The sequence below is a fragment of the Tenrec ecaudatus genome, chromosome 7, assembly GCF_050624435.1.
Source record: "Tenrec ecaudatus isolate mTenEca1 chromosome 7, mTenEca1.hap1, whole genome shotgun sequence".
Lineage (NCBI taxonomy): Eukaryota > Metazoa > Chordata > Mammalia > Afrosoricida > Tenrecidae > Tenrec > Tenrec ecaudatus.
The window spans coordinates 37,155,975-37,179,380 of NC_134536.1; the positions used below are offsets into that span (position 1 = coordinate 37,155,975).

A 23,406-nucleotide genomic window follows, 5' to 3' on the forward strand; every position below is an offset into this window, starting at 1 on the left:
CCTCATAGACTGTAAAGGCGAGCAGACTCAGGGAGGCAGGTCCCACAGATCTTTGAGATACCTTGAACGTGTTGCTGGAGACTGTAAGTCTTTCTAGGAGTAGATAGCCTCATCTTTCTCCCACAGTGGCTGCTGCTTTCGAACTGCTGATCTTGTGGTTATCAGCCCAACACATAATCACTACACCACCAGAGTTCCTCTTAGCCTGTATATGGCTATTATTCCAGCAAACTCCTGAGTTATTCTGTGAGTAGTGTTTTCAGAACAGCTATTGCTTCTATTTTTGTTGATCCTGTGGATTTCAATGTCTACCCCCTCACCCTTTTACTGAATTTAGCAATACATTTTAAAACACACTTATTGTAATGATTCAGTTAGTTTTCCTTTTGCTGGAAGCGCACATTCTGACAGATACAATTTTGCTGGCATGAGAATAGAGAAGGCTGTGATGACATAACTAAAGACACAGGGCAAAGATACTTCTCGAAGATTTTGTACTTCTCTTCTGGCGATGTTGTCACAAAATCCAAGAAGTGAGTCACTCTTGAGATAAGTAGAGCTATTGAAATTTTGTTTGGAGAAGTGCATGGTTTGTTGCAAAATATTTAGAACACAGAAGATTATACCCGATAACAATTTAGTCTGGATGAATTAGCATGTGTCTTTCTTGAGTTCTCACTTCCACTAAGTGGATTCTGACTAATAGCAACCCTATAGGACAAAGTAGAACTCCCCTGTGGCTGTAAATCTTCATGGGAGCAGAAAGCTCATCTGTCTCCCACAGTGCAGCTGGTGGGTTTGAATTGCCAACCATGTGGCTAGCAGCCCAATGGATCTACCCATGATGCCATCAGAGCTCCTTATGTATTAGGGAAATGTAAATCCCACTGCCACTGAGTTGAGTCTGACTCGTGGCAACCCTACACAGGGTCTCTGAGACTGAAAATCTTCCCAGGTGCAGACAGCCTCAGCTTTTTCTGACTGTGCAGCTGGAGGATTTGAACTGCTAACTGTTAACTTTCAGTAAACAGCTCAATGCTTAATGTATAGCCCCACTTAGACATTTTATTTTATCTTACTAGGTTTTTTAGATTAATGTATTTTTTAATCCAATAAGGATATTTTAGATGAAAGGAAAAGGCATCCTTAACTGGGAAAAGGTCATTGGAAATTAGGAACGAATGTGTGGAAGGATTGCTGGGGAGGTAAGTGATGAAATACTTGGAATATTTGCAGATGTTAAAGGATCACAAAAACCCAAACTCACTGCCATCAAGTCAGTGCCAATTCATACCAACACTATAGGACAAAGTAGAACTGCCAAGACGGTAATGATTTAAGGGAGTAGAAAACCCTGACTTTCTCCCATGGGGTGCCTGTTGGTTTCAAACTCCGGACCCTTCACGCCACAGGCCAACCTATAAGCACTATGTTTCCAGGGCTCAATAATAAATCCTCTAAAAGCCTCCACTCAAGTACTCCATCAATGTAAGAACACTTTGTTCTATTAAACTGGCATTCCATGATGCTCACCTTCCCAACACGATGGCTGAAGACAAAGCACAGTCATAAACAAAGCCAGGTTATCAAAAGATATAGCACTAGGGTCTGAAAGACTTGAAACTAAAGAAGCGGCCAACTAGTTCAGAAGCAGCAAAGCCCACATCGAAGAAGCACATGAGCCTGTGTGATCACGAGGTGTCGAAGGGATCAGGTATCAGACATCAAAGAAAAAAAATCATATCATTGTGAATGAGTGGGAGTGCAGATCAGGGATCCAAGACCCATCTGTAGGCAACTGGACATCCCTTTACAAAAGGGTCGCAGGGAGGAGATGAGCCAGTCAGGAGGCAATGAAACATACAACTTTCCTCTAGTTCCTAAATGCTTCCTCCCCACCCCAACCTCACCCCACTATCATGATCCCAATTCTACCTTACAAATCTGGCCAGACCAGAGGATGTACACTGGTACAGATAGGAACTGGAAACACAGGGAATCCCGGATAGATGATCCCTTCAGGACTAGTGCTGAGAGAGGCGATACCAGCAGGGTGGGGCAGAAAGGGGGAACCAGTTACAAGGATCTACATTTAACCTCCTCCCTGGGGGATGGAAAACAGAAAAATGGGTGAAGGGAGATGATGGACAGTGTAAGATATGACAAAATAATAATTTACAATTTTTCGAGGTTTCATGAGGGAGGGGGAATGGGGAAGGAGGGGGAAATGAGCTGATACCAAGGGCTCAAGCAGAAAGCAACTGTTTTGAGAATGATGATGGCAACACATGTACAAAAGTGCTTGGCACGATAGATGGATGGATGGTTCATGAGAAGAGTTGTCTGAGCCCCCAATAAAATGATTTAAAAATAAATAAGTCCCTCAACAGGGTTCTTTTCTGGGGGTTGGAGAACAATGATGAGTTTTCTTTTGGAATGATAGCAATAGTTGGGTTTATCAGATCTCTTTCAGGCTTCTATTAACAGAAGAGATTCATCAACAGGTTCCTGTTCACATTTCAGAAATGGCACATTTCTCTTGGAATACATATGTTCATGGAGACAAATCACTGAACTTTGAGGCCTGATTACTTGTATGAAGGTCAAAGTGAATGTGACTTCTAGCTGACTGAAGAAATTTGGTTTAAGTCACTGGAGCTTTTTGGTTTCCTTTATAAATAGATTCAATTTTCATGTTTTCTAAGACTACAACTCTGATAAAAGTATTAATTGAGAAAACATGCATACATAGGGAAAAATTTTATGCTTCTTAACAGAGCATTGTCTGACTCCTTCGCTATGGGTATCAGTCACTGGAGCATGCTTGGTGAAGTAATCACTGAGGGCAGGAGACACCCTGGGCGGGTTGGAATGGCACAGTAGCTGCAACGATGACAGCAGGCATGCTGGGAATTGTGAGGATGTTGCAGGAGTGGGTCATAATCTTCTCTGTTTTTCCATAGGGTCACCATGAGTTGGAATCAACTCAACAGCAGTTGACAAAATCAACAACATTGATACCAAAGCAGCCACCTGTATTTTTTTCAGAGGACTCATCATATTAGAACATATGCTCATAGTGACCCTGTAAGACCCTGCCCCTGTGGGTTTCTGAGGCTGTAAATATTTCCAGTAGCAAGTCTCCTCTTTTTCCATAAGAGCATCTGGTGGTTTCAAACTATTTGACCTGGTAATTAGTAGTCCAACACAGAGACCTGCATGCCACCAGGGTTGCTATGAGTCAGAATTCACTTCGTGGCAGTTGCGTTTTTCGTTTCTAGAACTTAAGCCTCCAGACTACCGTGCCACCCTTGTCTGCAGTTGGTCCGCCCTGTGTGCACTTCAGAGCAGTGGTGCTTGATGAATGTTTCTGGACAAGTGACTCAAAGCTAGACTCAAATTCCACTAAGGGGGTTCATAATGATGTTTTGAAATCCGTTTATCCCTGGGATGAATGAACTTTGTGCATTTGCAAGCCATGGATTAGGTATCTAATTTAAGGATTGACTTGAATGATGCTATTGTGCAACTGGAAGATGTTCCATAGAGGGAGTGCACGGCTTAATAATGCAGGCTGTGATGTGTAGGTCTAGATTTATTGCCAGATCTAAGACAACTTTATTTTTTATCTTAGAATGAGAACAATTTATATAAGTGTCTCTTACTTTAATTGCAATATTAAATAGTGCACTTTGTAGACATTTTGAAGAGCCCCGATGAAAGCCAGTGAAGAATTCTGGCAACGTTATGAGTTTGCATTGCTTACAGTTAGATCTTATCTTACAACTGGGCCTTAAGGAATAAAAAATGTCATTCAGTGATTATTTCCTGACTCCTAAAAAAAAAAAAAACCCTCATGTATTAAATTTCTCCAAGAGGTAAAAATCTTTAAATCATGATGAATCAGTGCTAAGATAATACACTTTATTTAAGACTTTCAAGCATTTTAGATTATACATAAATACAGGTACTAGAAATGTTTGAGCATTAAGGCAATTTTAAGATAGGTTATTTTTTAATATGCTGAGTTACGTGGGTTATTTTTATATGAAAAATTGTATTAGATTCAATGAAAAAGTAAATTTTGTTTTTGTTTATGTTTTCTTTCCCTTAATTCGGGACTATGGATTTTATCATGAGGAACATGTGTTATTAATTAAGTTCTGCCCTCTCAAGGATGGAATTATTAGACCTGAAATTGTAAAACAAAACAAAACAGACTAATAACTCTAACTTCAAAAGCAAAAATCAACCCAGAGAGAACAACAAAAAAAGTTGGAGGCAAAAACCAGGCAAAGAGAGTAGAGCCTCTCACTGCCCAGGGGTAGACCCATTTCCTGACATCTGTTATTGAGGTTGTGAAGCCTGGAGAGAAGGTTTGGGGAAGAAAACTCACTCAGGATTTTAAGGAGTTCCTGGGAAGTGGTAATTGTTTATAACCTTGGCTGCTAACGGAAAGGTAGGTGGTTCAAGCCCTCCCAGATACCTGGGAAGAACCAACCACAAGATGGTCTCCTGAAAAAGCAGCCAGGAAAAGCCATGAAGTCAACATGAGTCAGCGTCAACTCAGCAGCTACTGGTTGATTAAAGACCTCAAAACACAAAATAAGGGCTTTCAGGGGAACAATATGCTCTTCCAGAAACCTAACCCTCAGCCTGTCCCACTCAATGACTGCTTTCAAGATGAACTTATAAAAGGGTGAGAGGAGGTCGATGAGATGGCATTGACTCATTGTTAGAAAAACCATTGTTTTCAAAAGCTTTGGGGGGACTCCTTATTATATAATTAAACATGATTGTTTAGTAGGTGCTGTCAGGTCAGGTCCAAACCTTATACACAACAGAAAACACCACCCAGTCCTGTGCCGCCGTCCTCACAATAGTTCTCGTGTCTGAGTCCTTGTTGCCGCCACCTTGTTGATGGCTTTCCTCTCGTTTGCTGGCCCTCTGCTTCACTGAGCATAATAGCAGAGGGTTAGTAGAAGACATACAGGTTTTCGAGGGTCCTGCATAGGTACTTTATAGATGGCAAACATGAGACTACCATTTGATGAATTCTTTGCATATGTAATACCCTATGCTGGTTCCCCAGATCTCAGCTCGCTTGGTAAGTAGGATTTAGAGGTGTCTATAGCTAATTAACTCATTGCAGGTCAGTCAAGTACTATGTATTTAAACCAAAATTTATATAAAATTAACATTTTATATGAACTCTTTGTCTATATACTTTGCCCATTTTCATTGTAGTCTCCTTTAAAAAATCAAAGTCTTCGAATATGAAGGTATTTAAACATTTGTCTGACTTAGATACTACCATTATTTTCTCTGTTGTCTTGGCAGCATGATGCTTGTTTATCTTTTCTTAGCTAAACGTTGCTTCGTATTTCCCGACTATCCTCTCCTTTCCTTTTCCAAGTGAGGAAGATGGGTTATCTAAAACAAAGTTGGAGTGTCTATGCAAGTGAATGAATGCACAGTTCTGTCTCCTTGAGATTCTGGGATGTGGACCTGTGTTCATAAGAAGATGGTCTACACTTGACAATGTTAATTCCCCAGAAAGCATGTTGATCCCCGGGTGTCTATCTGTCCTGCATGAGATGGGCAGAAATCCAGGCACACTCATCCTTTTAATGTATTGTTTTATTGAAGAGCATGTTGTGACCAATAAAACTATTGGGAAAATGTCTTTGAACTATTTTGCAGCAATGGGAAGCAGCAATATCAAATGTACTTTATATGAACTGTATGGAATTTTTACTTTATTTATTACTAGAATTTGAATGCTAGGTAACCTAAAGAACAATTCAGTGCATTACTTTAAACAATTCAGACTTGTAAAACTGTATACAACATATCAAAGAAGAACAAACAAGATCTAGTTATGATATTAATCATTCTTAATTTCACACACATATCAAAAAAGGTTTTGGAAAAGTCTTCTAGTCAGAATGGACTCAATGGTAATGAGTTTGGTTTGGTTTGAGTGAGGAATTGGTAATAAGTGGTACAACAAGAGTTGCTACTCTAACCCAAGAGTGAAAAAAACAAACAAACCCCAAAACAACAACTCATACATGAAATACCGTATATACTTGAGTATAAGCCGACCTGAATATCAGCTGAGGCACCTAATTTTACCACAAAAACTGCATAAGAAATGTGCTGGAAAAACCCAGCTTATACATGAGTATATATGGTAATTATATTCGATAACAAAATTACATGAGTGGTAAAGTGACAGAACTAAGTAGAGTTTTTAAATCAATGCTTTCTACAACTGGCTAAACATATTTTCTCTTCAGTTTTTGTCATGTACTAAAACCTGAATTTCAGTAAGGTTCAGTAACGTGCCTCAAGATCTCACAGCTGCGACGTGGCAGATTTCGGATTCTAAACTGGATTTTGGATTTGATTTCAAGCCACCCCACAATACTACATCCTGAAAGAAGTTCAGAGAAGCAAGAAATATATCAGCCAAGATCATCACCGAAGGCATCCAGGAAAACGAGATTGGGGCTTTCCAAAATTAATAAGAGCAAAGCTGAAGGAGGAGGCTTTGGGGGATGTGGACAAAACAGGGAGTCAAACCATGGAGGTGAACATAGGGAGGGCATAGCAGGGAAGGGATCCATCCGATGACTTGGGATTCATGCACATGGGATCGTGAGCCTAAATGCAGGCAGTGAGCAGAGCTCACATGAAACCCTTTGCCACTGAGTTAGTTCCAACCCGTGGAGGCTTTGTGAGTTGAAAGTAAAACTGAGCTCCAGAGGATTGGCTGAGCTAAAATGTTGGCTGTAATGGAAGGGGCCCTAGTGGTCCCGTCGTTAAACCCTTGGCTGATAACCAAAAGGTTGGCAGTTTGAACACAACACCCACTCGGTGGGAGAATGTTGTGACAGTCTGCTTCTGTAAAGATTTACAGCCTCAGAAACCCTATGCAGCAGTACTACTCGATCCTATAGGGCCATCATGAATAGGAATCCACTCAGTGGCAACAAGTAATCTTTTTGAGAAAAGATCACCAGACCTTTCTTTGCAGTGCCTTTTGGTAAGTCAGAGACCACAAGCAAGTCAAGCGCACTGCCTTATGGTAGATTGATGACCAAGCCAAAATGTCATTGCCAACCAGTCAATTCAACCTCATAGGTTCCCGATATAAGGTTTTTGAGACTGTCCATCTTCACAGGAGCACAGTCTCATCTTTCTCACACGGTGGGTTTGTACTGCTGACCTTGCTAGCAAGCCAATGACTAACCAGCCCATAGTGCCACGAGAGCTCTCCATCAGTGACACTCACTCACGGCCGTAGAGTCAATTTTAGACCAATGAGAGAGGGACCTCAATATTAGGGAACAGGGTGGACTTTTCCAAACAGAGGTGGCTTAGAGCTGCCCGGTGAGTACTGTTTGTCCGAGGGCCGACTAGATGAGAGGTGCTGATCTGAGAAGATTGTTTGGCTCAGGTATGCCAAACCGACCAGAAGGCCGGACCCTCAATATTCAAGACTAAGTAACGGGCTTTCAGAGTGTGTCAGTCAGGATGGATGGAAAGCGTGAGCTAGAATGATTCCTGTGCCTACAGAGTAACAACACTACAGGCCATTTTGAAGATGAGAAATAGGAAATATGTCAAGTCATGCTTCTTTGGCATTCGTCATACATAATGCTTAGTGTTCTCTTGGGGGAAAACGCTGGTTTTTAAACATATGATAGGACCTTTTTCATCATTTCTATCTCATTGGATGCCATCTTGACACCATGACTGGTGCCTTCGATGCTAATTTCATTCATCCTGTGACCTCTTGAAACCGCATCAGAACTTTGTCTTTAGCTCCAAATCCTCATCTTTTCTCAGCGCACATTGCCTTTGGGATAAAGATCCCAGTCTCATGGCAAATTTGGTTGCCTCTTGGATGGAGAAAAGATTGAAGTTGTCAAGATTTCATCTTGCTTGCATCAGCAATCAATGCTCATGGAAGCAGTACTCAAGAGATCAAAGGACACATTGCACTGGGAAAATCTACCACATGGCCTCTTTAACGTGTTGGAAAAAGCAAGGATGCTACTTTGAGGACAAGGTTCACCTAACCCAAGCCATGGTCATTGCCATTGCCTCATATGCATGTAAAAGTTAGATAGAGAAGGAGGAAGGTGGAAGAAAAAGTCAATGCATTGGAATTATGGTGTGGGCGAAGAATATTGAACACCCCATTGATTGCCAAAAGAATAAACAGATCTGTCTTGAAAGACGTACAGACAGAATGCTCCTTAGAGGCAAGAATAGCAAGATTTTTGTCTCAGCTACTTTGGACCTATTAGAAAAGACTAGTCCTGGAATAAGGACCGCATGATTAGGAAAGCAAAGGAGCAATGAGAAAGAAGAAGGCCCTTAATGAGATGGATGGATTGTAAGCGTGGGCTCAAACAAAAGAACAGTTGTGCGGATGATGTCGCACTGGGCGTTGACTTGTTCTGTTGCCAATAGAGTCACCAAGATTCTGAACTGACTAGATGGTACCACAAACAATGTCTTTGGGGAAAAACAATGCCTTTGGATAACTTGTATACAAAAGAGCTTTCCTAAGAACATTGGAAGAAGAGGAGGGAGAGAGATTAATGGGGCAGATAACTTGATCCCACATTTGTAAGAAGAGCGTGATCATGGGTCTAAGTTATTGGCTCACTGAACGTGCCCTGCTGGGAAGCATTTCTGTTTGGGTAGCTGACCTTCTGATAACCTTTGTCAGAGATGCTTTACTCCCTTTCACCTGGACAGCAACCTAGGCCTGGGTGGGTAGGCAGAGCAGGGTGCCAGGAACAAGAACAGACAGGAAGAATAGTGATGGGGATTTACCAAATTCCACCTCATTACACATTCCACCCACCACATCTTCCTTTTGTTTTAGATTTTAATTTATTCAGTTCAGCGTTGTTTTTGGAGAACCATGTTTAGCTCATGTTTCAACAAGCAAGGAGCCACATCTTAAAGGAGTGACTTGGAAAGCATAGGAAAGTTGTTTATGAAAGCTCTGATAACATTGTTTTCCACACACTGAGCTCGGTGTGCCTAGAAAAGAAGGACCATTTCCCACCTTAATAATAAAAATAGTAGTAATAGTAAAAATGAAACCAAAATACACATATTTAACTAAAGAGAATGAAACGTGCCTGACCTCGATCATGGTAAGGGAAACATGTATGTGATCTAAATCACAAACAGGTCCAGGGACACGCGAGTCCCGGGTATAAGTGTACAAACCTGCCAAGTGAGAGGTGCTGAGAGCGAAGCAAGGATAGGGGAACGGACCAAAAGATATGTTCTCCACAGCCAGTGTTGGTCACTGTGGAGATCACTGGCCATCCGAAATCTGAAAGAGCATCATGTAGGTTTCATTTGCTGTTTTGCTTTGACTATCAAAGGAAGTCATTTTTATGCTGTCTGCTTTCACAAACGATGAGAAGAGACAAGCAGGTAGAAACGTCATGGGGTTACTTAAAAAATAAAATTCTCTTCCTCCAAGGATAATAGCACCATAACACGTTTCAGATAAGGTTTTCTTACCGTCTGTTCTGAGCTTGCTGGCTGGCTGTAAATCCGCAGGGGAGTCCCTGGGCGGTACAGACAGTGTAGACACTCAGCTGCTAATCAGAAGGTTAGAGGTTACAGACCACGCAGAGATGCCTTGGAGGCAGGTCTTGGTGCTCTGCTTCTGAAACCGAAGACCATAGGGAGCACAGTTCTACTCTGATACACATGGGCCCCCGTGAATCGGAATCAACTTGACAGTCCCTAGTTGAGTTCCCAGGAATTCTATCGCGTCTAGCCTTTTTGTCTTATCCTAGCGTTGAGGCCCTTGATCCTTGGATCTCCTTATCTCGCCCAATCTGTGCCCTCCAGGATCACTAGAGGAAGACGATACTGACTTGAGGAGCTTTCCTTCGCTTTATGCTTCCCAACACTTATTAAGTATTAAAATGGGCTGCTGATGTAAAGAATGTCAATATCACACTGTGCCCTTGGCATCAGGCTCCAGTCCCTGCTCTGCCCACAGACAACGACAAAGCAGATGAAAACCGTTTTTGTCTTACTAAAATAACTGATTGAGATTAGGAGGTATGCGCAGAGGCAAAAAAATGGAATTTACTGCAGGGAAAGGAACAGAATGTAAAGCAAAGCATATATAGGTGTGATGTGCAAAGTGTATATTACATATTTTGAGGTCTTACCTGAATTGCTGAGGGGTGTACTCCTCAATTGTTGAGGTGGAACTGTGGTTAAGTGCTCACCAGCTAACCAGGAGGTTGGCAGTTTGAAACCACTAACTGCTTCACTAAGGAAAACCAGATGTGGGAAACGGCATTCATAGGAATTGTCATCTTGGAAATCCTATGGAGAGTTCTCCTCTAGTCTCTAGGGATTCTCTGAGCATTCCAACGAGTTTCAGGGGAAACAGTGGGCTGAGTAAGGAGACAGATGTGAGGGGGCTAAAAGAACAGGGGAAAGGCACAGAAAAAGTGTCAGAGTTTGATCAGCCTGGGGTGGCTATAGAACAGCATGTGACAATGGGATTGGGTGGAGATCATTGAGAAGCTAGTAGGCAAATGGAAAGTTTTTATTGGGAACCAGGTGAAGGTTTACAAACCAACTCAGTTTTCCCTTTATAATCCACACACATTTTGTTTTCTGTCATCGATTGCAGTCCCCACAATGTGATGTCAGTAATGTCCCCTTCTCTTTCTACTCTACATCTCGTCAGTCTTTCCTACCCCTTTCTCCCTTCTGAATTTGGTCCTTGGTCAACTATTGCCCATTTGATCTCCAATGGTTGACTATTCTAAGGAGTGAATGTCTCCTGGGTGTTATTGTTCAGTTTTGAAAATTGAGCCACAGGCATGAATTCATTTCCAGACCTCACTAAGGTCCCTAGTCTTGGAGGGTCGACTAGTTTTTAGCCAACCAGTAATCTCTGTTGTTGTGGTTATTTATTTTTATTTTTTTACTTTGAGTTGGTTTACACATTTTCTTCCCACTTTTCCATGACCTTCTAAAGTGGCCCTCAGAGCAGTTGGCAGTGGTAGTCAGACACCATCCACAGATGCTTAGGTTCCTGTCGTCCAGAAGTGCATTTGGGCCATTCATCCAGGTGTATCCATGTGTCTTCACTTATCTTCCTTCTTCTTTGCTCCTGATGGGGCGAGACCAATAGTTGGCCATTATATGGCCGTTCACAAGGTTCTAAGTCCCAAGTCACTCTTCACTAACTTAGGCCTTAGGATATTGTCTTTGTGGACTGTTGGGCCAGTTAACTTGTGTCCCTCAAGATTATGATCCTGAATCCCCAGGCCCAGTGAAGGAGGAAAATTAATTTGATGACTCATCCTCATGAATATTAGCTTCCTGGGAAGGGCAGTGTTTATTTCAGTTCAATGAATAGTTATTAAGAACTCTGAGTTGCAGGGGCTACCCTGGGCATATTTTACTTGGATGAAGAGAGGAGGAGGCGATGGTCTGGAGAAAGTGCCTTAATATTTAGAGCGTTTCATTTTTTTAGGTTCAGTTTCATGGTCAGTCTTAATTTCCAACTTGGTCTTGGCTGTGCTCTGGTTACTGGAACTAACTGGAGGGACTGTGTCACTCTTCTTTAAAGGATCTTTCAGGTGGCTGCCTTTCCTTCTCTTTTTCATCTGTGTTTTGATTCCCAAGCCACTACTTTCAGCCCTGAGGCTAACAGGCAACCCACAGCTGCCAGGCCAGCCTGGCTCAGTCTCTGTCTCATATGCAAGTGGATATACCCTCTGCCTGGTCTGGAAACCTCGCTGATGTGAAATAATACAGTGATTCCAGGACACAACTTGCAATGCAATTGGGTAGATTTATTTCCGTGTCTGCATCACTGCCGCCCACTCCATTTGCACTGACTTGTATTTCTTTGTATTTGCTCTACCATTATAGAGGTACACTAAAAGTAGAATGAAATGAAATGTCACTCTTATCTCAGATATACTGACTTATCTATAAGATTTCATTTAATGATTTCTAGGTATGTTGCTTAGATTTCATTGAATGATTTCTGTAATTCTCATAGTTTTTCAATTAAGAGGCAACTTTTAGCATTCCATTTTGATTGTGATCATAATTCGACATCTGGGAAAAAACCAAAAGAAGGCAAAGCAGTGAAGGGCTGTTTCGCATAACACATAATTAGTATTATCTCAGGCATATTTTCACTACGAAAATTTTGTTCTAACCAACGCAATGATGCAAAAGGAAATTGTCTTCTCCCATGGACAGTGACTTAGTATATGAAAGAGAACAGTGGCGTAGTGGATTTCATGTTGGGTTGCTAACCACAGGGTGCGCAGTTCGAATCCACCAGCTGCTCCATGGAAGAAAGATGGGCACAGTTTGCTCCGATAACGGTTTACAGTCTCAGAGACCCTGTGGAACAGTTCTGCTCAGCCCTACTGAGTCCTTCTGCTTTGGGATCCATTCAACAGCAGTGGGTTTGGGAATTTTATTCTGCCGACAAGCAGGAGGGATCCAAAGTAGACTCTTAGTCACCAAACTCTTGTGTCCTTATTGGTCCTTAGTCACGGAACACTGGTGGTCCTCTCTCCTCAGCTGGTCCTGTGTAAGCCTCCGCAGGTTCAGTTGAACTCAAGAATAACATCAGGACTTTAAACTAGGAGTCGGATACCTGCTAAACATGCTTGTGGCACGGGCTGAGGGTTTCGGAATTGGTCGACAGGCACTGTTATCATTTTGGCTTTGTAAGTATGGCAGCAGCTTGGAGGACCTGGAGCATCCTGGGAAACTCCATTCCGTATTGGGCACGGCGAGACAACAACCCTGTCCTCCTGGGATCAGAGATCTCAGAGCAGGTCCTCTGCTTTTACAGATACTGTTTTTGTGTCTCAGTTAACTCTCCCCCATCATTTCCTTTCCCTCCCCACAAAACACACACAAAAGTAAGCATCCTCACACCAGTTGCAGTTGTGTCGACTGCCCTTAGGGAGACCTCGAGCGCGCCATCAGGCTTGCGACGGAGTGTGCAGGAGCAGGCACCAGGCCTTTCTTCTGCGGAGCTACTTCTAGGGCCTGGCGTAGCAGCAGCAGCAGCTGTGTGTTTTACTGTTGGCACCACCCAGGGACGACACGCTCGATCCTCAGTTCAGCAGACCCTTCCATGTAATTCTCAGACCCTCTGCTTCTTTCTCTCTCAGCACCTCATCCTGTCTGCTTGGTCAAGGGCTCCGCTTTGTCTGAGCGCTCCTCCTCTCTTCAATGACCGGCTCCTGGGTTTGCATGCAGCACAGCGTGGGGTTGTTTTCCGAGGGGACTTTTTCTTAGGGCATCCTTGTTTCGGAGTCTGGGCCTCGATCCACAGGCCAGATTGCTGTGTAATTCTCCTTGAAGTCCTCGCTGGGGTTCACGGAGAGACATTGCTGTTTTCCCTCCTCAGAGAGGAGGGCCTTGCAAGACTCTGCTCCGCCCCTCCCCCAGGAGGCCAAGGGCCTGAGTTTTCAAGCCTTATCTTAAACATGTCTCTGTGTGGACCCCAACCTCTAACATTTGGATTAACAACTGAGTGTGTTAACCATTTGAACTACCAAGCACACAAAAGACTCTCATGGTCATTGAGCTGTAAGATTGGCTCAGAGTGACTATGTAGAACAGGGTAGAACTGCCCCTGTGGATTTCCAAGGCTGCAAATCTTCTTTCTTGCTTTCTTTCTTTAATATAAATCATTTATTGGGGGCTCATACAACTCTTATCACAACCCATCCATCCATCCATTGTGTCAAGCACATGTGTACATTTGTTGCCATTATCATTCTGAAAACATTTTCTTTACACTTGAGTCCTTGGTATCAGCCCCCCATTTTCCTCCTCCACCCTCACTGCCTCACAAAGCCTTGATAATTTATAAATTATTATTTTTCCATGTCTTATACTTTCTGACATCTCCCTTCACACACATTTCTGTTGTCCATTCCCCAGGGAGGGGGTTATATGTAGATCATTGTGGTCAGTTCCCTCTTTCTCCCAAACTTTCCCATTTCCCTCCTGGTATCTCACTCAGTATTGGTCCTGAGGGTTTTTTTCTGTCCTGGATTCCATGTGTTTCTAGCTCTGATTTGTATCAGTGTACATACTCTGGTCTAGCTGGATTTGCAAGGTAGAATTGGGATCATGATAGTGGGGGGAGGAATTGGTGCTATACTGTACCTTGACTGGCTCGTCTCTTCCCTGTGACCCTTCTGTAAGGGAATGTCCATTTGCCTACAGATGCACTTTGGGTCTCCACCCCGTACTCCCCCTCTTTCACAATTATATGTTTTTTTCTTCTTTGATGCCCGATACCTGATCCATCGACACCTGGTGATCACACAGGCTGGCATGCTTCATCCATGTGGGCTTTGTTGCTTCTCAGCTAGATGACCACTTATTTATCTTCAAGCCGCTGTATCTTTTGATAGGCAGTACATCTTTATGGAGCAGAAAGCCTCACCTCTCTCCCATGGGATATCTGGTGGGTTTGAACTGCTGGTCTTGATAGTTAGCAGGTCAGTGTGTAGCCCGCTATGCCACCAGTGCTCCTTTTTACTCCCCAGGGCATCCCAAAGAAAGGGTAGGTGTTAATGAATTCCTAGAAAGCATCAGTGGCTTGACATCTGGGTGTTACTTTCAGCAGACCCTACTTAAAAAAAAAAGTCTTTGCTTTGCTTTTATGAGTTTCTCTTAAGCAGCTTATTTGAAGCACTGTCAAGTCAGGCACCACCCAGCATTAGGTGGTCAGCCTCCACTCTCTTAGCTCCCTCTTGCTCACCCTTAATGAAGGTCACGACTTTCTCTTGCTACCTTGAAAACAGGTAACTCTCATGTGTGCTTATGGCTCTTCCCCAGGATCTGAAATACACCCTGCATGCTCTGCCTTTACTAGCACCCCAAGTTTTCCTGAGTGCTTTATCACTGATACATGAGCAAAACCCTGTTTCCTTGGAGTGCTGAGGCACCAACAACAATCAGATCCCACGGGTCACCGTCAACTACAGGTGGAAGCTAAGAACCAGCAGAGGCTCCAGGTTCAGTTCATGTTCATGCGAACATGGTCCAACAATAATGATGGCATTTGCAAGGAAAATAAAAACCCATTTCTGCGTTCAGAATACGTGACCTTTCAGAGAGAGAGAAAGTGCAAACAAAGCCACGTGCAATGCCATGTTCAATGCCACAGTGCCTGTGGTGTTGGAAATGGGCACAGGATGGGGCTTGACTCACTGTGTAACACAGTGAAAGAGTCGATTCAAACCTTAGCTCCTTGGCTGCCCATTCACACCTCTATGCACTACAGGCCCCCTGCCCCTTCAGGCCACTTTCGCTTTCCCATTTAAAAGAAAGAAGGGAGGACTCAAGAGGGGGGGGGGGGACCAGAGGGGAGGAAAGGAAGGAAGGGACTGAAAGAGAGAGATGGGGGGAAAGCAAGAAGATCACAAGGGAGAAAATGAAAACGGAGTGCCCTAGGAGTATAGAGCTTAAAAGTCTTGTCTTTCCCGTGTCTATGTAAACTAGAGAGCACATCAAGGGATTCAGAGTTAGGACCACAAGCGCCTGTGTGGATAAACTCTACCATGGACAGACTGTGGAGCTTTCAGGCTGAAAGCTCAAAGAGCCCTGTAACTGAGGACAACACCTAGAGCCCAGGTAGGCTCAGCAAAGAGGCTTTCAAGAAGTTCATAGAAAATTTAAATTTAAAGATAACAAAAGTTTTCCACAAACTTTTTTGAGCCCCCTCATAACACAGCTCCTATATCCTCTGGCTGTAGGAGCCTCTGAGCTATTTGAGAGAGCCTGGTGGCAGGATGAGTTATGTAGGGGACCACTAACTGGTGCTTCAGAACCCCTGGCCACTCTTCAGAAGAAAGGTGAGATGGCCTGCTTCCATGAAAGTTTATGGTGTCTGAAATCCTGTGAGGCAGTTCTAGTCTCTCCTATGGGTTTGCTGTGAGTGGGAATCGACTAGAGAGCAGTGGGCTTGTTCTGGTTTTAGTTTGGGGGTATTAGAAGATCCTTTGATAGTGCATATGGATCGTGCTTGACTGCCCAGCTCCAGGTTGACAGTATGAACCCACTCAGGAGTGCAGCAGAGGAAAGACCTGGAGATCTGTGTCTGCAGTTATTACAGACAAGAAAATCTATAGCTCCATTTTTTTTTTCTGAAACACATGGGTCGCTTTGAGTCCTAATTGATTTGACTACCATGAGCTTGGGTTTGTACATTTATTTTTGATTTAAAGTAGATCACTCTCACTTGGTCCCCAGGTTTCTGCACTGCAGTGAGCAAGTGTTAGAAAGGGGACTGACATGGGAACAGCTTAGGGATCACATGATTTAATATTAGGACCACCTTCATGGTCCATTCTTTTTAAACCAGTTTTAGCTTGCCTCTCCTTACCTGAACAATGTCTTGGAAGTGCATTGATACAGGTTTTGCTTTGCTTTTGTTATTACAACTCATGCTTAATCACTTAATCACCACTTATTGAGCCAAGTCAAAGCCTGGCGTAGTGCTCAGCACCAGGTACATAAAAGCGAATGGGACATGGCCTCTGTCACTTCCAGTTGGTATGTAGGAAAGACAACAACACCATGAGGGAAAGAGAGGGGGGCTGAGGAATCTCTGGAAGAGGGCAGTCGCTGTGTCCATACCATCGCTATGAGGATGGGTCAAGGAAACAAGGCTAAGTTAAGAATGATAGATTAGCAAAATCCTAGGATTCTAGAAGCCGATGGTTATCACCATCTTCATTCTTCCCACCGCCATCATTATCAATGTCATCATCTCCAGCATCAGTTATACTGGAGCACGGCCCTTTCAGAGAACTTAGAGAAGAACAGTCCTTGGAAAGCGACTTTGATTGCTGATGAAGGACACCAGCCCCCTGATGATAACTGACTTGTTTCGGGTTTGTTGCTAGAGGTTGAGGTTTGGTTTATTTATTGCATCCGCCCTCTCATTTGTGCTTGTGCAGGTTGAGCCGGTGATACAGAGAGGCCATGAGAGTCTGGTCCATCACATCCTGCTCTACCAGTGCAGCAGCAACTTTAACGACAGTGTCCTGGACCATGGCCATGAGTGCTACCACCCCAACATGCCTGATGCCTTCCTCACCTGCGAGACCGTTATCTTTGCCTGGGCCATTGGTGGAGAGGTGAGGTCGACGCTAGCTGTGAGGCAGTACAATTAATTGTCCACACATGCACCACTAAAATAAGGTTCTAATATACGTAGTCCCTGGCTATGACAGGGCTCCATCACAATGACTCCATCCTAAGTTGATTCTGATATAGGCTGAACTTTGTTTTGTTTTTAGTTTTCATAATTATTTCCATTATTATAAGCATCATTTAAAATCGGATCTGAATTTGTCTTTGGGGACTGGAAACACTATAGACTTACAGATATATTTTAATTCAAATATGCAGGTATTAAGAAGTACACACGTTATAAAAATTTAGAAATGGTGACTGACATTGGCCTTTTGTCAGCTGTGGTAGCAACTCGCCTGTGGCAGCTTCTGGACCGCCTGGGTGCCTGGGCGCCTGGGTTGCCCTGGGGAACGGGTAGGCATTTCTCGTGAGGAAGTTAGTGAGTGTTATCTCCAGGTGCCTTTTCTTTTTTCAATAATGTATTTCACATCCCACTCTTTCCTGAATGGACCGATTAACTTTGGTCAAGCAATCATCATTTGAGTCCATGTTTGCAAGCAACTCCAGCCCCTGGTTTATTTTAGAGAAATTTCTTTTCACTGTAAAACAAACACACAAACAAAAAACTGACAAGTTCTATCCTTCCCTTTCTTATAATTTCTTTCTTCTTCAGCATTTCTTTCCTCTTCAAAATCCATTAGCCTTGCTCTGTCGGTTCCCCTTCTTTGAGATCGTTGAGTTGTTAAATGTTGTCGATATCCAGTTCAGAATTCCATATTCTTCTCATTTGGGTCCCTTTGGCATGCATCTCGGACATCATATCGTCCCGACTCCATGCATGTAGCGTGCTCACATAGTTCAGCAATTTTTCCTGGGTCCCTTGCACGCATTTCCCTGTAACTTCTTTCCACGAGTAGGCCGTGTTCCAGATACACTGATGGTCCTGAGGTGGGGTTCATTTTAGCTTGACTATGTTGTAATTATAAGTAAAGCACTTTTTTCATATAAAAGTGGCTATATCCAATTTTCTGGGAGGTGACTTTTTCTTTAAGTCATTTTATTTGATGATAGATAAGTGGCAGTTCTAGAATATTGACGTGTCTTTGAGAATAGACGGGGTTTGGGTGGAATAGAGCTCCTTACAGCTGTTGTACAACACTGATTCTTGCATCTCTCCATGCGCAGGGATTTTCCTACCCACCTCACGTTGGCTTATCCCTTGGTACTCCACTAGACCCTCATTATGTGCTCCTGGAGGTCCATTACGACAACCCAACATATAAAGAAGGTGCGTCTATTTTTCATATACTGTTGCTTTCTAAAAACTGTTCTGTAGCTCGTATGTTAGTATTGCTAAGCAAAGATGCAGCACATGCTAGTAGCTTGTCAGCTGCCCGGGGGTGGCTCCAACTCACAACAGCCCCACGTACAGAGACCAAAACCTGTCTAGTCCTCAAAACAAAACAAAAATAACAACATACTTACTGCCATCGAGTCGATTCCGATTCATCACAACCCTGTATGACAGACAGAAAGTCCATGTGGGTTTCTGAGACTGTAAATCTTCATAGGAGTAGAAAACCTTATCTTTCTCCAGTGGAGTAAGCTGGTGGTTTTGAACTGCTGACCTTGTGGTTAACAGCCTGACTCATTACCCACTATTCAGGGCTCACTCCTACAATGCTGTGATCATTGGTAAACTGTAGTCCTATCTAGCTACTGTATTTTGAGTGCCTTCCAAACTAGGAGGCTCCTTTTCCAAGACTATATTGGAAATGTATATATTTTTGACACATAGGGCTTTCATTGGTTAGTTTTTAGAAGTATAGCAGCAGGCTTTCATTTCTGGTATGCCGTAGACTGGAACTCTGCTGAAACATGTTCATCACAGGTAAACCTGCTGGCATTGACATACCAGCAATAGACTTTTACCTAGCAAATCACCTATTGACAGATGAACGGTGGATGGTAGAGTTAATGTAAACCTATAGTATATTATCCAAATAAAGATACTTTTGAGATACATTTTAAGAGTGTTAATAGTTACATCCAAACATTAATTGGAACTGAACCAGGAATGGTCATGTGTGGTTCCGAATCTTAGAAAGTGTTGTCTACACTGCTAATCAGGACCTACTTCTTGCTCCTTCTTGGGTGTGGAGTCGAAATTTGTCCTAACTATTTCAACATTTACTTTCTAACTGAACATGCAAAAATGCTGCTATTCGTTCCATTAAAAAGGTATTAAGCACTTTGTTGTGTGATGGGAAAAATCATAAATATACTTAAGAAATATTTGTGTAGTGGCACTGTGTAATAGGATATTAAGTAGAAGGGATTTTAACCTTTTCTTTGATTGGGTTTTTATATTTACTTATGTAAAATTTGATTTTAAATTTGTGTAAAATTCTAAAACCCCTATAATGTTAGTTTCAATATGATCTTCATCGTAAGGGCAATGGGAAGTGCTTGAAGCACTTTAAAGAATGGAGCGAGAGATTGAGACGGGACTCCTCTGCTGCGACTTGGAAAATAAGGAGGACTCTTGTTGGGAAAGTTTTCAAACGTGACATTTCTCTGCATTCAGAGCAATGATCAAGATTTTGTGTCTACTAGCTCACTTATGAATTATTTTTATGTCCAAAGTAATTGAAACAACATACTTTTTTTCCTGAATTTACTTTCAGTCTCACTCATAAATTATGCCAATTACTCTGAACATTGAATTTGTACAAATTAAAGCAAAATATTCATAAAATCAAAAAAATTTTGAGTCACCTTTTACCAATTTAAAAATTTGCATACCTATGGAAATATATCTAATAGGTAAAAGTCTAACACGCTTCTAGGTTTCATTAATATTGATAATAGAGAATGCATAAATATCTTGTTTATATTGCAATTTTAATTAAAAACGTGAAAAACTCTATGTTATCCATAGTAGCAATGTTTCATGCACTATACAAAAATTCTGCAATTAGAAATGCAACATGTACCATTTATTTTTTAAAGAATTATAAAGATAGAGTATTTGATTTGCCTTGTGTGTTTTCAGTGAAATTATTTCTCATGATGCTTTAGTGCATAAATGGAATGCAAGCGCACCCTATGAATATGTTAATCTAGAACTCAATATTTTTAGTACTCTTTTTTCATAGTCATAATCAGAATGTATTCTTGGAATTATGTTAATTTTGCCTCCAAAGGTATTGTGCTATATGGATTTGTATTACTAGAAAAGCTCTTTTAATACATATTTATTTACTTAATAAAATTTTACTTTGTTTCACTAGATGACCTATTAGTGGTCTAGACAGCTAATGCAATGAATGAATTTAACAACTGAAAAATGGAACTGGAGTTATTTTTCCTTTTTATAACTTGTAAAAAATGGGACCATATTGAAGACATATATAAAACACAAAAAAAGTTGCCCTAAATATGTTCAAATAATATTTTAAAGCTGGACTAGTCCTTCCCTACTGCACTGTACATTTGTATGTGCACTGATAATATAAAAATAAATTTTGACTTCATGATTTGTTTTTATAACAGAAGAGTCAGTCCCTGGTATATGTCTACCCACCAGGTCCTAGAGATACAAAGATAGAAAGACACAGACAGTAGCCTCTGGGACCTTGTGAATTAGCTGCCACTGCTATGTGTTTAGGTGCCACTGAGTTGATTCTGACTCACAGTGACCCTCTGCACAACAGAAGGAAACGCTGCCCGGTCCTGAGCCATCCCCATAGCTGTTCCTCTGCTTGAGCCCATTGTTGCAGCCACTGTGTCAAGTCATCTCTTTAGAGCCTTCCTCTTTTTGCTGCCCTTCTACTTTACCAAGCATGATGTCCTTCTCTATCAAAGACACATCTTTTGTGCCAAACAGCATTCTAAGTACTTTGCTTTTCATCCTCATGCCACCCTTACAGCATTGTTGCTATGAAGTTCCACTTTACAGATTGTGAAGCTAAAGCACAGAAGCACGAGGTAACTTTCTGAAGACCACACAGCTGGTAAAGCACAGAGCTGGCATTCGAAGTTGAGGAAGTCAACTCCAGAGGCATTGCTTTTCATCCTCATGAGGATTCTGAAGATCCGAATCAACCCGAGTCAACAATCAATAACTAATGTGTGTTCGTGATCACAGACTCACTACACAAGAGAAGCTTGGATTATTATTTTTTTCAAAGCTGTTAAAGAGGTTGAGTGAGAGTTAAGGATTTCCTGGGATAATTAGATACTGGGATAGTTAATTATAATAACCCATCAAGCCCAAATCATTCAAAGTAATGTGTTAATTATAATAACCCATCAAGCCCAAATCATTCAAAGTAATGTATATTTTCTAAATATGTGTGTGTACATTTGTGAAGTATATAATACGAAATGAAAAGTAGTCAGTATAAAGTCTTTGATGTTAAGTGAAATAAGTAAGTTGGTCAATTTAAAGATGACGGAAAACCAGAATGAGGAGAAAGGGTCAATTTGGTAGTCATGTGTAACTAAGTTCTCACTAAAGGAGGGGAGTCAATTAATTTCAGAGTTAGTGGGGGAGACTAATGAAGTGTTTGGAACTCATCATCTCCCTCCTTACTATAGTTCTGTGACAGCGAGGAGTTTATTAATTATTTCTCTCTACCAAGCCTACAGAGAGAGCTACACAGATCATAGACTCCTGGGAACTTTCTATTGGATGGCTGCTTTCTGAATGAACTGGTGGATGATGATAACATAAAATTAGAAAGCCCATCATTAGCAAATTTCTCCACACACAGATAGTTCTCAACCAAAGAACTTTCACCTTAAAGTAAATATTATTAAACTTCACTTAGGAACAGTATAAAATAAGTTTGGGTACATTATTTTGTATTATAATAAATGAGCTTAGGACTCCCACATGTCATGTAAGAGAATTGCGAAGTATGGAATTGTGAAAGGTGTCACAGAACAGATACTTGTCCCGGGGTGGGTGGTGTGAGTCCATTGTGGTTGGGGCCAGGATATTTGTGAAGTGGAAGGTTGTGTCTGACTTTATTCATTTCCATTGTGGAGGCTCCAAGGAATAGGAATGAACTCATTCTCACTAAATTTGGGGAACTTTTTAAAGAAGTCCAGCTCAATTTTAAATGATGTGCTCTTGTTCCAGGATTAATAGACAATTCGGGACTGAAGTTATTTCATACAACTGATATAAGGAAATATGATGCCGGGGTGATTGAGGCTGGCCTCTGGGTAAGCCTTTTCCACACCATCCCTCCAGGGATGCCCGAGTTCCGGTCTGAGGGTCACTGCTCTCGGGAATGCTTAGAAGAGGTACGCAGCTTCTATGAGTTGTTGTTTACTGGTACAGTGATGTTCTCAGAAAAGGGTGTTGTAAAAAACGTTATGCCTGCTAATCATTTTTCCCGATTTAGTCAGCACTTTGCAAAACTGTTAAGCTTTTCGCAGGACCTTCAATTCCCTTTTCCAGTGTTTGCTGCTCTAGTTACTGAGTGCCACCAAGCCACTCACTGTCACCTCACTGGATGGAGTGGAAGTGCTCCACAGGGGACGCTAGGCTGTAATTTTCATGACAACATATGACCAAATCTTCTCTCTCAAGAAGCAGCAAGTGGACTTGAACCTCTCGCCTTTTTTGGTTAGCAACCCAGCACTTAATCAGTGCACCCATCACAAAGGAGTGGAATTCTGAGAAGAGTAATTTCTGGATGTTTTCCTCCCTAGTCTTTCCCCTTGATTTATTTCATACAGGACACTTTTATTTTATCTCTTACAATTTCCACCTTTGTGTTGCCTCTTCTTTCTTTCTCCTATGACACCTTTTATTCACATTCTTTTTCTTTCACTCATTTGAATATATTTTTCAGTGTGTGTGTACTTCTTTACAGTTTGTCTCTTCTCTAATAACGGGTAAGAATATTTAATCATAAAAAGATAAATTGAAAAAAAGAACACCATAGAGAAGTGTTCAAGAACGGTTGCTTCTATTTACAGTCCCCTGCCCCCATCCAAAACATGTTTCTGTGGTTCCTATTTAAGGACGTCGTTATTCTGAAGCGGCGGACAATATGGCAGACGGGTGAATTGGAACGATAATGTCCTAAATGACTCAGACCACAGCTCAAACTGCCGTCCCCTTCTTTAGAGGTAGAGATGACATCGTGGCTACTTGTCGGGCTTTTAACCGCA

General features: G+C 42.0%; 1 protein-coding gene across 1 annotated transcript in view; it reads left to right on the forward strand.

Moving 5' to 3' along the window:
• Positions 1-23,406, forward strand: part of MOXD1 (monooxygenase DBH like 1) — a 133,785-nt gene that overhangs the window by 70,450 nt on the left and 39,929 nt on the right. The window contains exons 5-7 of the mRNA XM_075553930.1: positions 17,037-17,216; positions 18,400-18,502; positions 22,364-22,530. Coding sequence (XP_075410045.1) covers positions 17,037-17,216; positions 18,400-18,502; positions 22,364-22,530 — 450 coding nt within the window. The remainder of the gene's footprint in view (positions 1-17,036; positions 17,217-18,399; positions 18,503-22,363; positions 22,531-23,406) is intronic.